We start from the raw sequence: 15083 nt of genomic DNA on the forward strand, positions 1-15083 counted from the left end.
TGGAGTGTGTCCCTGTATATGAGAGTTAGTGTGTGCCTGTATGCGAGTGTTAGTGTGTGCCTGTATGTTAGAGTGAGTTAATGTGTGCCTGTATGTTAGTGTGTGAATGCCTGTCTGTGAGCGTGTCCCTGTATATGAGTGTTAGCGTGTGCCTGTATGTTAGTGTGTGAGTGAGTGCCTGCATGGGAGTGTTAGTGTGTGCCTGTACATTAGTGTGAGTTAATGAGTGCCAGTATGTTAGTGTGTCCCTGTATATGAGTGTTAGTGTGTGCCTGTATGTTAGTGTGTGAGTGAGTGCCTGTATGGGAACGATAGTGTATGCCTGTATATAGTGTGTGAGTGCCTGTCTGTGAGTGTGTCCCTGTATATGAGTGTGAGGCTGTATGTTAGTGTGTGAGTGAGTGCGTGTATGGGAATGATAGTGTGTGCCTGTATGTTAGTGTGTATGAGTTTGTCCCTGTATATGAGTGTTAGTGTGAGGCTGTATGTTAGTGTGTGAGTGAGTGCCTGTCTGCGAGTGTGTCCCGCGGGCTCTCTCTCTATAACTGCGGAGGAGCTGCCCTCTTTCGGTCAGACTCTATTGCTCTGGATTTTAAATGAACGGAGCCCTGCGTCCAATTCTCTTTAAACCAGGGAGAGCGTGTGAGCGGCCTCGCCGCTGGTCCGGACAGAGAGAAGCGGCGAGCGCTCGGGACGTCCAGCCGGGGACCGAAGCGGAGCGGCTGCCAAGAGAGAATCCGCTGGGAAGGTCCCGATGGCCGGGAGGAGGCAGAGAACGGAGGGCTGAGGGCGGAGGTCAGTGGTCGGGGAGGCTCCGCCGCCGAGTGACCTGTACAAGGGCTGCTCTTTTTGTTGGGGATTTTAAAAAGTGAACCTTTTCGGGAAGGTGTAGGGAGACGGGGCGAAAGGAAAACAGTGGCCGGAACATGGCGACGGTCTGAGGAGGGGGTGGGAGGGTAATGGTGGGGTGGGGGCGGAACGACAGGAAAAGGCCGGGACAGAGGGCATGCAGCCCTGGGCCGGCCGGGGATCTGGAGAGTGTTCAAACCTAAAGCCCATCGCGACACCCCCCTCTCCACTCACCCTCCTCCTCACACCTCCTCCCCTCACACCCCTCCCTCACATCCTCTCTCCTCACACCCCCTCTCTCCTCACGCCCCCCTCTCCCTCTCCTGCTCACATCTCCCTTCCACGCTCACAGCTCCCACCCCTCCCTCCGCTCCCCTTCTCTTCCCTCTCTCCGCTCCCCTCCACATTCTCCCATCCCGCTCCCCTAGCCCCCTCCTCTCACCACAACCCCCACTCCTTCCCACATCTCGAGCCCCCGCGCCTCGATCCCCCGCTCACATTTCCCTCCCTGCTGACATCTCACTCCCCCTCCCTCTGCTCCCCTCCACCTTCTCCGATTTCCCTCCCTCGCCCTCTTCCCACTCCCTTCTCCTTGCCCCCTCCCCCTCCCCTGTAATTTGTCGTAAGTGTGCTGGCCCATTGAGTCTGTTGTAGGGATTGCTGTCTGGGTAAGGGTTAGGGTGTTAATATGTGGACAGTGGGATCATCATCCCCCTTGTGTTCACTTGTTTCCCCTCTCTGGGGTTCTGTGACACTCTGCACTGCCACATTAGGGTGAGGGTTCGGTTGTAAGCTTGGGTCAATGTTAGGGTGTCCCTGTAATTTGTCATGTGTGCTGACCCAGGAATCTGTTGTGGGAATTGGTGTTGTTGTGGCCCCTCCCTCCCTTCTCCTGGCCCCCCTCCCTCCCTTCTCCTGGCCCCCCTCCCTCCCTTCTCCTGGCCCCCCTCCCTCCCTTCTCCTGGCCCCCCTCCCTCCCTTCTCCTGGCCCCCCTCCCTCCCTTCTCCTGGCCCCCCTCCCTCCCTTCTCCTGGCCCCCCTCCCTCCCTTCTCCTGGCCCCCCTCCCTCCCTTCTCCTGGCCCCCCTCCCTCCCTTCACCTGGCCCCCCTCCCTCCCTTCTCCTGGCCCCCCTCCCTCCCTTCTCCTGGCCCCCCTCCCTCCCATCTCCTGGCCCCCCTCCCTCCCATCTCCTGGCCCCCCTCCCTCCCATCTCCTGGCCCCCCTCCCTCCCATCTCCTGGCCCCCCTCCCTCCCTTCTCCTGGCCCCCCTCCCTCCCTCCCTTCTCCTGGCCCCCCTCCCTCCCTTCTCCTGGCCCCCCTCCCACCCTTCTCCTGGCCCCCCTCCCTCCCTTCTCCTGGCCCCCCTCCCTCCCTTCTCCTGGCCCCCCTCCCTCCCTTCTCCTGGCCCCCCTCCCTCCCTTCTCCTGGCCCCCCTCCCTCCCTTCTCCTGGCCCCCCTCCCTCCCTTCTCCTGGCCCCCCTCCCTCCCTTCTCCTGGCCCCCCTCCCTCCCTCCCTTCTCCTGGCCCCCCTCCCTCCCTTCTCCTGGCCCCCCTCCCTCCCTTCTCCTGGCCCCCCTCCCTCCCTTCTCCTTCCACCCCCTTTGCCCCCTCCCCTTGCTCCCCTCTCTCTCCCTCCCCTTGCCCCCACTTCCCCTTGCCCTCCTTCATCCCCATTCCATCCCTTCTGCCCTCTCCTCTCCCTCTACCTTCTGACCTTACTGGCATGTTCCATGTCCCCTCACTGAACTACATTGACCCCATAGGTATGCGCTGAGGCCTGGGAGAGCCCTTGCAGCATGGCGTCGGGCCAACAGCAGCATTTGGATACGAGGGAGAGGCAGAGGGCGGCCGGACGTGGCTCCGAGGTTGTGTATGACCGAGAGCAGGACCGGGAGCTTGCACTGAGAGCTGGCCGGCGCTGGGAGCCAGAGGCTGAGGAGGAAGAGGATGGGATGGAAGGCTACCACTGCCAGATCTGTGGCTACCATGCCGAGCAGCTGCAGCCTTTCAACGTGCATCTCCACACTGCCCACCCAGCCGTGGTGCTGCAGGAGCTGTATGGCCTGCTAGGCCTGTCCGGGAGCCCCGAGCCTGGCCTCTTAGGGGCTCCCCTACCTGGTTTGGGCCTGACACTTGGACCCCACCCTGTCTGTGCTGGAGGGCCCACTCCAGATTCTGGAATTGCTGGTGTCCGGGACCCTGAGCGGATGGGAGAACCTGATACTGGCCTCGGATCAATCCTGGGATTGACTGCTGGGCCTCATCCTGTCCTGGGTGGTGGGCCAGTCACAAGCCTGGGCCTAACCACCTGGCCCTGTCCCATCTTGGAAGGTGGGCCAATCGCAGGCCTGGGCCTAACCGCCAGGCCCTATCCTATCTTGGAAGGTGGGCCAGTCACAGGTCTGGGCTTAACCACCGGGCCCCGTCCCATCTTGGAAGGTGGGCCGATCATGGGTTTGGGCCTGTCTGCTGGGCCCCATCCCCTCTTGGAAGGTGGGCCAATTGTGGGCTTGGGCCTATCTGCTGGACCCAGACCCATCTTGGAAGGTGGGCCGATCGCCAGCTTGGGCCTCTCTGCTGGGACCCGTCGTGTCTTTGAGGGTGGGCCAATTGCGGGCTTGGGCCTGTCCACTGGGCTGCGTCCTGACTTGGAAGGTGGGTCAATCCCGGGCTTGAGCTTGTCTGCTGGACCGCGTCCCCTCTTGGAAGGTGGGCCGATCCCGGGCTTGAGTCTGTCTGCTGGGCCGCGTCCCGTTTTGGAAGGTGGGCCGATCCCAGGCTTGAGTCTGTCTGCTGGGCCACGTCCCATCTTGGAAGGTGGGCCGATCCCGGGCTTGAGCATGTCTGCTGGGCCACGTCCCGTCTTGGAAGGTGGGCCGATCCCGGGCTTGGGCCTGTCTGCTGGGCCGCGTCCCGTCTTGGAAGGTGGGCCAATCCCGGGCTTGGGCCTGTCTGCTGGGCCGCGTCCCGTCTTGGAAGGTGGGCCGATCCCGGGCCTGGGCCTAACTGGAAGCCCACACCCCAGCCCATATGGAGGTCCCACTCCGAGCCTGGGCTTGACGCCAGGCCCTGTCCCAGAGCCAATGCGGTGGGAGGCTGTGGAGCCAGTCCCAGTGCAGATTGACTTGACTGGCGAGGATGATCCTCCCCCAGGCCAACTGGAAACTGGTCCCATCCCTTCGGAGGATCCTGAGTGCAGCCCATCTGCTCCAGACCCACTGGGGCCCGAGCTGGAGGCAGGAGGGCCCTTGGCTGAGTCCTTCATCCGCTTCCCGTACCCCAGCCCCGCCGAGCTGTCCCGCTGTGGCCTGTCCACAGGCCTGCCAGCTGAGCGGGTCAGCGTGTGGTTTGCTGTGCAGAGGCTGCGCCACGGCATCAGCTGGACCCCTGAGGAGGTGCGGGAGGCCCGAGACAGGCTGCAGCCGCCTGCCACTTCCCACCGGGACACGCCTGGGTGCCGCCAGGCCAGCTCATCCCGCCGACCTTGCCGAGACCGAACTGAGACTGGGAGCATCCGGGCGCAGGCGGCCGGGATTGGGCGCTGGTTCAGTGACAGGCGGGGCTGGCGATGCAGGGGAAACATGGGTGATGGAGGTGGGGGAAGGGAGGACGAGGGGTCCCAGGATCTCCCAGAGCCCACTGGCCCGAGGACGCGGGCTCCGGTGCTGGGCCGGCCCCGCAAGTCCAAGGAGCAGCTGTCTGTGCTGAAAGGCTTCTTCCTGCGTTGCCGCTGGCCCGGCAGCCAGGACTACAGCCGGTTGGTGCAGATCACTGGCCTGGCACGGGCCGACATCATCCAGTGGTTCGGTGACACCCGCTATGCCCTGAAGAACGGCCAGCTCAAGTGGGTGCACCGGGGGTCCGCTGCCTTAGCAGGGGAGGGCCTGGGGACGGAGGTGGGTGAGGGGTGAGGGGCTATGCAGGGGAAAGCTCAGCCCCGGGGCGCCTATCCTCAGACTGCTGATGTAACCCCCCCCCCCCCGCAGGAAAGGGGAGGCATTGTCACGGTGTCCCACCTACTCTACCTTGGGGAACTCCACCTGGGGGGGTGGTGAGGAGGGGGCACCCATGCCCAGGGTGAGTATTCAACCCTTTATTGAGGGGGAAGGGGGGGCAAGGGAGTGGTTGTGAGGTGTCAACCTGGCTTGGGGGTCAAGAGTCAGCTGCCCAGAGTTAATGGTCACCTCTGCTCAGGTGGGTAGGAGTGGGATCTTTGAACAGGGTGAGGGGGTCCATGCCGGGTTGAGGGAGTCAATGCTGGGTGAGGGGACAGCTACCTGGGTAGGGGTTGTCTTTGCTAAGGTGTGCAAGGGCTATCGTACACCCCCACCCGACCCCCTCCTCAGCAGGGACAGCCAGGCCAGCTCGCTGTGCTGAGGGAAGAGCACCAACAGGAGTCCAGCAGTGGGATGACCTTACACTCCCTCCCCCAAGGTCCTGGCATGGACTAACAGACCCTACCCCACCCAGGTGTCCCTGCCAACAAAGTGGCATGTGGTGGCCACTCTTCACCTCGTTCCAAGCTGATCTTCTCCCTCAGCACAGATCCCCTCTCCCCTTCACATCCAAAGAAAGCTCAGGAATGGAAGCTCTCCCCACCCCCCTCCTGAGGGGAGGGGGACATTCTGGAGACTGGGATTGTAGAAATGGTGGCCAGCCCCCCTCTCTCCAGGCCAGAAAATATACAGCCCTTGCTGAGACCTGCACAGGCCTCTGGGTCTGACAGAGACCTTCAGTCACCCGCTTTGGGGCCAAGGGAGGCAGCAGGCCCAATGGTTGGGTTCTGCCCAGGCCAGCAACCCCTCGATCCCTTTTGACCTCTGAGTACCCACCACGATCTGCAACGTGACTGGAGCTTTCAGGGGGAGGTGAGGGAAATGGGTGCCAAGAGGTTTCCCAGCAAAGGAAGGGCAGAGGAGGGAAGATGACGTTGGCCTGGAATGTGGGTCACAAAATTCTGAACCAAGTCGAGGTGGCTTCCCTCCACCAGAGGAGTTGGAAGTCACTGAAGGGGGGGGTGAGGGCAGTCGAGTCCTCTTTACTCCCAACCCCACTCCCAAACACCCTCCTCTTGGAAGAGAATTTGCCCATTGGTTCCCTCTGGCCCATTTTGGACCTCTCCATCTCCTCGGGAACTCTGAATCATTGACTGGATGCATCTCTGAGCCAGGCTGCATTTTGTTAATTACATGGGATTGTCTGGATGTGTTGCAATTTTAATAAAAGAAACACTTTTTATAAATCAATCTAACCAGTGTCTGTCTGTCTGTCTCTCCCCCCACCACTGTCTCCCTCTTTTTCCCTGTCTCATCTTTCCTCTCCCCACCACCTCCCACCCCCCCTCCACACTCCCCGCCTCCTTCCCCGCTGCCCTCCCTGCCTCTCCCTCACACTGCCCTCCCCATCCCTCCTCCCTCTCTCCCCACCTCCCTCTCCCCTCTGCCTCCCTCTTACTCTCCCCGCTTCTCCCCCCTGCTTCCTCTCCACGTCTCTCTCCCCCCCCACCGTCTCCCCCCAGTCTTTCTCACCTCCTGTCTCTCTCTCCGTCTCACGGCTCTACCCCCACGGACTCTTCCACCTCCCCCAGACTCTCTCTTCCTCCCCCCCCCAGACTCTCTTTCCCCCCCCCCAAGACTCTCTCTCCCCACCTCCCTCTCTGCCGCCCCCCCCCCCGTTAATTACATGTGATTGTCTGGATGTGTTGCAGTTTAATAAAAGGAAACTTTTATAAATCAATTCAACCAGTGTCTGTCTGTCTCTCCCCGTGTGTCTCTGTCTATCCCAGTGTCTCTACCCCCTCTCTCCCAGCCTCTCTTCCTCCTGGCTCCCTTCCCTCTCACTCCTTTTTTCTCTCCCCCCATCTTCCTCCCATTCTCACCAGGACTCTCTTTCTCCTCTGTCACTTTCTCTCCATTACTCTCTCCCCAGTCTCTTCCACGTATCTTCCCCTCTGTCACCCCCGTCTCTCTTTCTCCCTGTCTTTCTCTCCATCTTTCTCCATGTCTTTCTCTTCATGTCTCTCACTCTGTCTCTTTCTCTTTGAGTCTCTCTGTCTCCCTGTGTGCGTCTTTCTCTTTCTCTCCCTTTGTCTCTCCCCTGTCTCTCCCTCTCTCTCTTCTGTTAATTATATGTAATTGTCTGAATGTGTTGTAATTTTAATAAGAAACTTTTTTATAAATCAATTCAACCAATGTCTGTCACTCTCTCCCCTTGTCTCTCTCTTTCCCCATGTCTCCCTCCTCCCTATTTCCCTCTTTTCCCCTCAGACTTCCCCTCTTTCTCTCTCCCCATCTCTCTATCTGTTTCTCTCTCATTGTCTCTCTCCCCATCTCTCTTCATGTCTCCCTCCCAAACTTTCTCTCTCCCATTAATTACATGTGATTGTCTGGATGTTGTAATTTTAATAAAATAAACTTTTTATAAATCAATTCAACTGGTGTCTGTCTCTCTCCATCCATCTTTCTTTCTTCCCGTCTGTTTCTCTCATCATGTCTCTCTTTCCTCATGTCTCTCTCTTCCAGTTTCTCCCCATCTCTCTCTCCCTGTCCCACTCTGCCCCGTCTCTCTCTCTCTCCCCATCTCCCTCTCTCTCTCCCTGTCTCTATTCATCTCTCTCTCCCCAATCTCTCCAACTCTCTCTCTCCCATTAATTACATGTGATTGTCTAGATGTGTTGCAATTTTAAAAAAGAAACTTTTTATAAATCAATTCATCCGGTGTCTGTCTCTCACTCTCTCCTCACCCCGTCACCCCATCTTTCCCCATGTCTCTCTCTTCCTTCCTCTTTCCCCTCTTTTTCTCTCTCTCCCCATCTCTCCCTCTCCATCTCTCTCACTGTCACCTCTCTCCCTCATCTCTTCTACCCCTCCCCCATCTGTTTCTCTCTCCCTGTCTCTCTCTCCCTGTGTGTCTCTTTATGACTGTCCTTCTCTCTCCCCATGTCTCTCCTCCCCCTCTCTTTCCCTTTCTCTCTATCCCCATCTCTCTCCTCGTTACTCTTTCCCTCATCTTTATTTCTCCCAGTCTCTCTCTTTCCATTTCTCTCTCTCTGTATCTCTTCGGTCTCTCTCACATCTCCCTCCCTTCCCCTCTTTTTCTCTCTCCCCATCTCTTTCTCCACATCACTCTCTCTCCCCCTCCCTATCTTCCTCCTGTTAATCACATGGGATTGTCAAGATATGTGACAATTATAATAAAAGAAACACTTTTTATCAATCAATTCAACTGGTGTCTGCCTGTCTCTCCTTTCTCTCTCCATGTCTCTATGTCTTTCTCTCTCCCTGTTTCTTTTTCTCCATGTGTGTCTCTCTCCCTTCTTTCTTTCTCCCCATCATTCTCCCTCCCCGTCACTCTCTTCTCTCCCAAATCTCTCTCTCCCTCATCTCTCACTCCCCGTCTCTCCTTCCTGTTAATTACATGTGATTGGATGTGTTGCAATTATAATAAAATAAACTTTTTATAAATCGATTCAATTGGTGTCTGTTTCTCTCTCCTGGTCTTTCTCTGTGTTTCTCTCTCATGCCTTTCTCCCCATGTGTCTCTCTCCCTATGTCTCTCTCTGTTTCCCTCTCTCTCTCCCTGTCTCTGTCCCCACATCTCTCTCCCCATCTCTCTCTCTCTCCCTGTGTCTCACTCTCTGTCTGTCTGTCTGTCTCTCTATCCCCATCTCTCTCCTTGTTACTCTCAGCCTCTCATTTTTCTTTCTCCCACTCTCTCTGTTTTAACAATATTACATTGAGTATAAAATCATAGAAAAATATTCTATAGAAATATATTCATAGAAAAAAGGTCTAAAAAAATAGAGTCCCTCTCCCCAGAAAAGGGAACAGACAGCAGAGAATAAAGGCTGATAAAAAGAAAGAAAATAGAAAAGAAAAACCATCAGGAACAAGGTTCAACACCTCAGAGTCACATCATTTTAAAAGTATTACATTTCTAATAAGGAGTATATTAATTGTCAAATATCAAAATTAATTATACAATCTGGACATTTAAGTAATCTAAATATGGTTGCTAAATACTATATATACTATATACTAAGACTATAAGTAATCTCTCAAGGGGATAGAACTTTGCACTTCCATGTTCCAACCATCAATGTGAAGTAGGAAATCGGATTTCCATGTTACAGCTGTGAAATATAAAAAGGTACCAACATGTATGCCATACCTAAAACAACTTTCAGAAATTCCGGTTTATTTTTACGTATATTTTGAGGTGTGAGGTGCAGAAAATTATAATGAATGAGTCTATATCTCGAATTAATTAAGGTGGTCATACTATCTTCACGTCAATCTGACCAGCATTGTGGACAGATTACAATGCCCATCTCTCCCTCGATCTATGTTGTCCAGATTGGGGGCTTTGATCTTGGATCAGAGCATATATATTAGAGATAAATTTGGTTGCATTCCCCTTTCAAATTAGAAGTTCCATGTCTGAGCACATTGGTAGGACCATTAAAGGTCCCCATTTTTATGTCAAACAAAAGATCACAATTGGAGTTAGCAGAAGAATATGTTGTTATAGGTAAATTATTTTTAAGTCCCTCAAAAGACATAAATTGCCTCCATTGGTCATAACAATCTTCAATGCACCTGATACCATGTTGGTACCAGGTCGCCAAGATTCTATTACCCAAAGTCATGGGTATTGAACTATTTTGAGATAGAGGAATCTTTGAGGATAATCCTCTTTTAATCCCACAAATTGTTTAATTTTATCCCAGTATAACAACAGGTAGTATATACTTGCACAAAGCAGTTTTTAAAAATGTATCTTAACATGGTTAATTATTGCACATACAGGCACAGATTTGTGTTTAAATGTTTTTGTGTATTTTTAAAATTTAGGACCCCTTTATAACATGTGCTACAGGTCCTGCATTACCTTAATCTGGCTCTGCTTGACCCATCTCTCTCCCTTCCCATCACTCTCCCTCCCTACCTGTCTCTCTCTCCCTCGCTACCCGTCTCTCTCCCTCCCTATCCGTCTCTCTCTCTCTCTCTCCCTACCCGTCTTTCTCTCTCCCTGCTCGGCTCTTTCCCTACCTCCCTCCCTGCCTGTCACTCTCTCCCTACCTCTCCCTCCCTTCCCATCTCTTCCTTGCTACACATCTCTTTCTCCCTACTTCTTTCCCTACCTACCCATCTCTCTCTCCATACCTCTCTCCCTCCCTGTCTCCCTCCCTAGCTGTCTCTCTCCTTCCCTACCTCTCTCCCTCCCTCCCTACCCATTCTCTCTCCCTACCCATCTCTCTCTACCTCTCACTCCCTGCCCGACTTTCTCTCCCTACCCATCTCTTCCTCCCTACCCATCTCTCTTTCCCTACCTCTCTTCCTCCTTACCCATTTTTCTCCCTACCCGTCTCTCTCCCTACCCATCTCTCACTCCCTGCCCGACTTTCTCTCCCTACCCATTTCTTCCTCCCTGCCCACCTCTCCCTCCCTACCCATCTCTCTCCCTCCCTATCCGTCTCTCTCTCCCTACCCATCTCTCTCCCCTACATCTCCCTACCCGTCACTCTCCCTACCTACCCATCTCTTCCTCCCTACCCACCTCTCTACCTTTCCCTACCTATCTCCCTCCCTACCCATCTCTTCCTCCATACCCTCCTCTCTTTACCTCGCTCTCCTTCCCTATCCATCTCTCTCTCCCTTCCCATCTCTTCCTCCCTACCCGTCTCTCTCACCTCTCCCTCCCTACCCATCTCTCTCTCCCTACCTGTCTCTCTCCGTACCTCTCTCCCTCCCTGCCCATCTCTCGCCCTACCTACCATCTCTTCCTCTCTACCTCTCTCCCTACCTCGCTCCCTCCTTACCCGTCTCTCTCTCTCCCTCCCTGCCCATCTCTCTCCCTCCCTACCCATCTCTTCCTCTCTACCCATCTCTCTCCCTCCCTACCCTCTCTCCCTACCTCTCCCTCTCTACCCATCTCTTCCTCCCTACCCACCTCTCTCTCTACCTTTCTCTCCCTACCTATCCATCTCTCTCCCTCTCTCCCTACCTACCCATCTCTTCCTCTCTACCGCCTCTCTCCCTCCCTACCATTTTTCTCCCTATCTCTTCCTTCCTAACCACCTCTCTCTCTACCTTTCTCTCCCTACCTATCCATCTCTCCCTATCTTTCTCTCCCTCTCTCCCTACCTGTCTCTCCCTCCCTCCCTCCCTACCCATCTCTCTCCCTGCACGTCTCTCTCCCTACTTCTCTTCCTCCCTACCCATCTCTCTCTCCCTTCCTCTCTCCCCTTCCTACCCATCTCTTTCTCTTCCAGCCTGCCTCTCTCTCCCCCTCCCTTCCCGTTTCTCTCTCCCTCCATCTCTCTTTTCCTTCCCCGTGTCTGTCTCTCCCTCCAGTTCCCCCACCCTACCCCTGCTCCATGCTCTTCCCCACACATTCTTCCCACTTCCCTCCCTCCCTTGCTCTCCTTCTCCAGCGCTCTCTCTCCAGGCCTCTCCACTGCCCTTTCCTCCTGCCCACCTCTACTCCCTGCTGCCCTTGCCTATGACATCAGTGACGTACTCATTGGAATTTAGATGAAAGAGTGGTCCAAATTGAGACGTAAAATTCTGACAGGACCGGAGGAAGAATGCTCCCAATGCTGGGGAAGTCCACAACATGGAGGAAAAGGGAGGAAGCCATTTAAGACTACAATGAGGAGAAAGTTGTTCACTCAGGGTTGTGGAACTCCCCACCAAAGAGATACGTTGAGGCTGATTCTGTGGAATCATGCAAATGGGAGTTGGATGTGGCCCCATTGGCTAGAGGGATCGAGGGGCAGGGAGAGTGTGAGTGCGAGAGTGGGATTGTGTTGGATGGTTGTGCAGTTTCACAAGGGCTGAATGGCCTCCTGCAAAGATCTAGAAATATAAATGGAATACACGCAAGCAGGGTTTGGGTGAGACAAGAACAAGAACATGGGTTAAGGGTAAAAGGTGAGATGCTTAATTTTTCGGTGATTTTAGAGATACAATGCTGTCACCGACCGGCCCTTCTAGCCCACAAGGCCGCACACACATCACCAATTAACCTATTCACCCCATATGTAGGAGGAAACCAGAGGAAACCCACACAGACACGGGGGAACCATACAAACTCGCCAAATTCTAACCTGGGTCACTGGTGCTGTAATCGCATTGCGCTGACCGCTACACTAACCATGCCACCCCCTTAATGGGAACATTGGGGGGACATCTTCAGAGAGAGAGAGAGAGAGTGGTGGGAGTGTGGAACGAGCTGCCAGCTGAGGTGGTGAATGCTGACTCAATTTTAACATTTAAGATTGGAAAGGATATGAATGGGAGGATATGGAGGATACAGGTTGATAGGACTAGCTGAATAATAGTTCAGCATCAACTAGATGGGTTGAAGAGCCTGTTTCTCTGCTGTCACGTTCTATCTGTGAGGAATTGCACACAGGGTGTGAAATATAGATCCATACAAGACACAGCTCCCTGTGTGCAGAGTTCCTGAGATCCATCAGAGAGGTTTTCACGGGGTTAAACAGCAGGAGCTTAAAGGGCAGTGCTATGGCCCAGTGGTTAGAGCCAGTGATGCTCACCTCCGCTGCCTGTGTGTGTAGAATTCACTCCATCTGCCTGTGTCTGGAGACACTGCACATGCTGGAAAACTAGAGCAAAGAGCAGGCTGCCGAAGGAACTCAACGGGAGACAAAAGGGCAGCCAATGTGTCAGGCTGAGATCCTCCACCTGGCCCGAAACATTGACTGTCGCCTTCTGTGCGTTCTGTCTTACCCCCCGGGTTCCTCCAGTGCCTGCGAGTTACTTCCTGTGACTGGGGTGGGAGGGGGTGATTCTTCCCTGGGGTAGCGCTGGTCTCCTCTTGTGCTGCACTGGCACTGTGCCGGTCAGTGGGTTAATTGATCATTGCCACCTCCCTTCCCCTTTGTGAAGACAATAATCTCCAGCATGCAAGAGAAAAAGGACACAGACAAGAAAGGTGGGGGAGCATTAAATCAATGAGCCAAATGGCCTCCTCTAGAACATCCAGGCCCTTTGGCCCACAATGTTGTACCAACCTATGTAAACCTACTCAACAATCTAACCCTTCCCTCCCTCACACCCATATCCCTTTATTTTTCTTGCATCCATGTTCCTTCCTGCGAGTCATTGGAATGTCTATTGCCCCAACCTCTACCATCACTCCAGCAATGCATTCCAGGCTCCCACTACTCACTATGTGTAAAAAAAACAATTACCTGTGATGTCTTCCCTAAACTTTCCTCCCCTCACTTTGTACCTAAGTCCTCTAGTGTTTCTATTGTCAACCTGGGAAAACAGGCACTGGCTGTCCACCCTATCTATGCCTCTCATAATCTCATCCTTCTTCGCTCCAAAGGGAAAAGACACAGCTCTGTTGACCTTGCCTCAAAAGACATGCTCTTTGATCTAGACAGTGTCCTAGTAAATTCTGCACCCTCGCCAAAGCTTCTGAATTCTTTCTGTAATGAAGTGACAAGAACTGTATGCAATATTTCCAAGTGAGGTCAAACTAGACTTTTACAGAGTTGCGACAGCTAACCTGAAGGGGTCTCGGCCTGAGGTATCAACTGTCTCTGGCCTTCCACAAGATGCTGCTCGACCTGCTGAGTCTTAATTTAACATTGTATTATAAATTTGGAGAGATAGCACGGTAAACAGACCAGCGTACCTGCGCTGCCCAAATACATTTGCATGACCAATTAACCACATAGACAGGGGTGGAGGGGTGGGGGGAACGCTCAAACCCTGTGGATTGGAACCCAGCCTGCTGACACATTGTGTCTCAACCACACTGTGAGTTGCTCTGGTTTTCCAGTGTTGGTGGGCTTTGTTGGAGTCCCAGTTTGGTTTGGGTGCAGCTTCCAGGGTCATTGAAAAAGGGAGGTGGGGTGGGGGTGATGGAGCTGTCCCTGCACTCTACGGTTCCATGAAGGGAGAGTGGGCCACTCTGCAGCTCCCGCCGGCTCCCTCGAGCACCCCAACCTGTGTCGATCGCTCCAAGATGGCCCAGTTCAGGGTTGGCTGGCCAATGCATGTAGGTCCTCCCGGCCTGGGCAAGCGTGGAAGCATCTGAAAGTAGAGAGACGTGGCCTGGCTTGGTGCAAACATCTTTAATAATGAATGAATAATGGATGATGAACTCAGTGGGTCAGATAGCCACCAGGGGTAGAAATGGTCAGGTTTCGCTGGAACCTGCGATCAAAACTAAAATAGGTGAAATGACTTACAGGAAGGGAGAAAGAAGCAGGGGTGGGGGCCTAGAGGTAATATCGAAACAAATGTGAGAGGTCATAAGGAAGGATGGGTTAGTGAGTTTGTGTGTGACATGAAGGCTGGTCTAGGGGTTGGCAGAGGTTACAGAGGGATGTTGCCAGGATACAGAGCTGGGCTGACAAGTGCCAGATGGAGTTAAACCCAGAAAAGTGAGGTGGTTAATTTCAACAGGTCAATTTTGAAGGCAGAATTCAATGTTAATTGGAGGACTCTCAACAGTGTGGACAAACTGAGCGACCTTGGAGTGAGTGTCCATTGTTTATTCAAAGCTGCTGCGCAGGTTGACAGTATTGTTAAGAGGTGTTATACTGTGTTGGCCTTCATTCACTGTGGGATCGAGTTCAGGATCAAGGAGGTAATGTTACAGCTATACAGAGACCTTAGTTAGACCTCACTTGGAATATGGTGTTCAGTTCTGAAAGGATATGGATGCTACAGAGAGGGTGCAAAAGAGATTTACAAGGATGTTGTCTAAATTGGAAAGCATATGAGCGGGCTTGGGCTCATGAGCCGGAAGGAACTTCTACTGTGCTAAATCTCTAAATTTAAGTCCTGCTAGCCTGGAGAGAGATGAGGGAGGGCACCTCTTGCCGGTCTGCTCCTGGACTTGCCTGTGGTCTGGACCAAAGCCCCTCTATTAATACCTCTGAGCTTCTAAATGTTGGCCTGTAATACAGCAGGAGTGGTTAGGAGGAGGGGGATGCCACTCCACCCCTCTAGCTCATGACTATCCTTCCCTGGTTCCTGACTCACTCCCTGCGATCTCCGTCATGCCCTAAACTCATCCATGGATGTTTTCTCTCCCCGCTCCACTCTCCCCTACATCCCTCCGGGATTAATCCCCAGAATTCACCTCCCACATCTTCCCCTACTCTTGCTGTTCCCAAACGACTGACCACACTGCCCCTGGAGCTCAGTCGAGCCCTGGGAGGATTCATCCCTTTCGGCTGCATCAACTC

The 15083-nt window shown here is 53.8% G+C and overlaps 2 protein-coding genes across 2 annotated transcripts in view; one reads left to right on the forward strand and one right to left on the reverse strand.

Annotated features, from left to right (window-relative positions):
• Window positions 1–478: 478 nt before the first annotated feature.
• On the forward strand, window positions 479–4770 carry LOC138762889 (uncharacterized). The gene is made up of 2 exons (XM_069936407.1): window positions 479–795; window positions 2614–4770. Exon 2 carries the CDS (start codon window positions 2647–2649, stop codon window positions 4759–4761), a length of 2115 nt encoding a protein of 704 aa, XP_069792508.1. The 5' UTR covers window positions 479–795; window positions 2614–2646; the 3' UTR covers window positions 4762–4770.
• Window positions 4771–13789: 9019 nt separating this feature from the next.
• The window catches only part of LOC138764613 (E3 ubiquitin-protein ligase RNF212B-like), a 188790-nt gene continuing 187496 nt past the window's right edge, over window positions 13790–15083 (reverse strand). The window contains exon 16 of the mRNA XM_069940740.1: window positions 13790–13920. Coding sequence (XP_069796841.1) covers window positions 13863–13920 — 58 coding nt within the window. The 3' untranslated portion in view covers window positions 13790–13862. The remainder of the gene's footprint in view (window positions 13921–15083) is intronic.

This window comes from Narcine bancroftii, chromosome 5 (assembly GCF_036971445.1).
Source record: "Narcine bancroftii isolate sNarBan1 chromosome 5, sNarBan1.hap1, whole genome shotgun sequence".
NCBI classification, from domain to species: Eukaryota; Metazoa; Chordata; class Chondrichthyes; order Torpediniformes; family Narcinidae; genus Narcine; species Narcine bancroftii.

Excerpts from the sequence above, each read along its gene's own strand:
- LOC138762889 (XM_069936407.1), top strand. The coding sequence starts at position 2,647 with ATGGCGTCGGGCCAACAGCAGCATTTGGATACGAGGGAGAGGCAGAGG.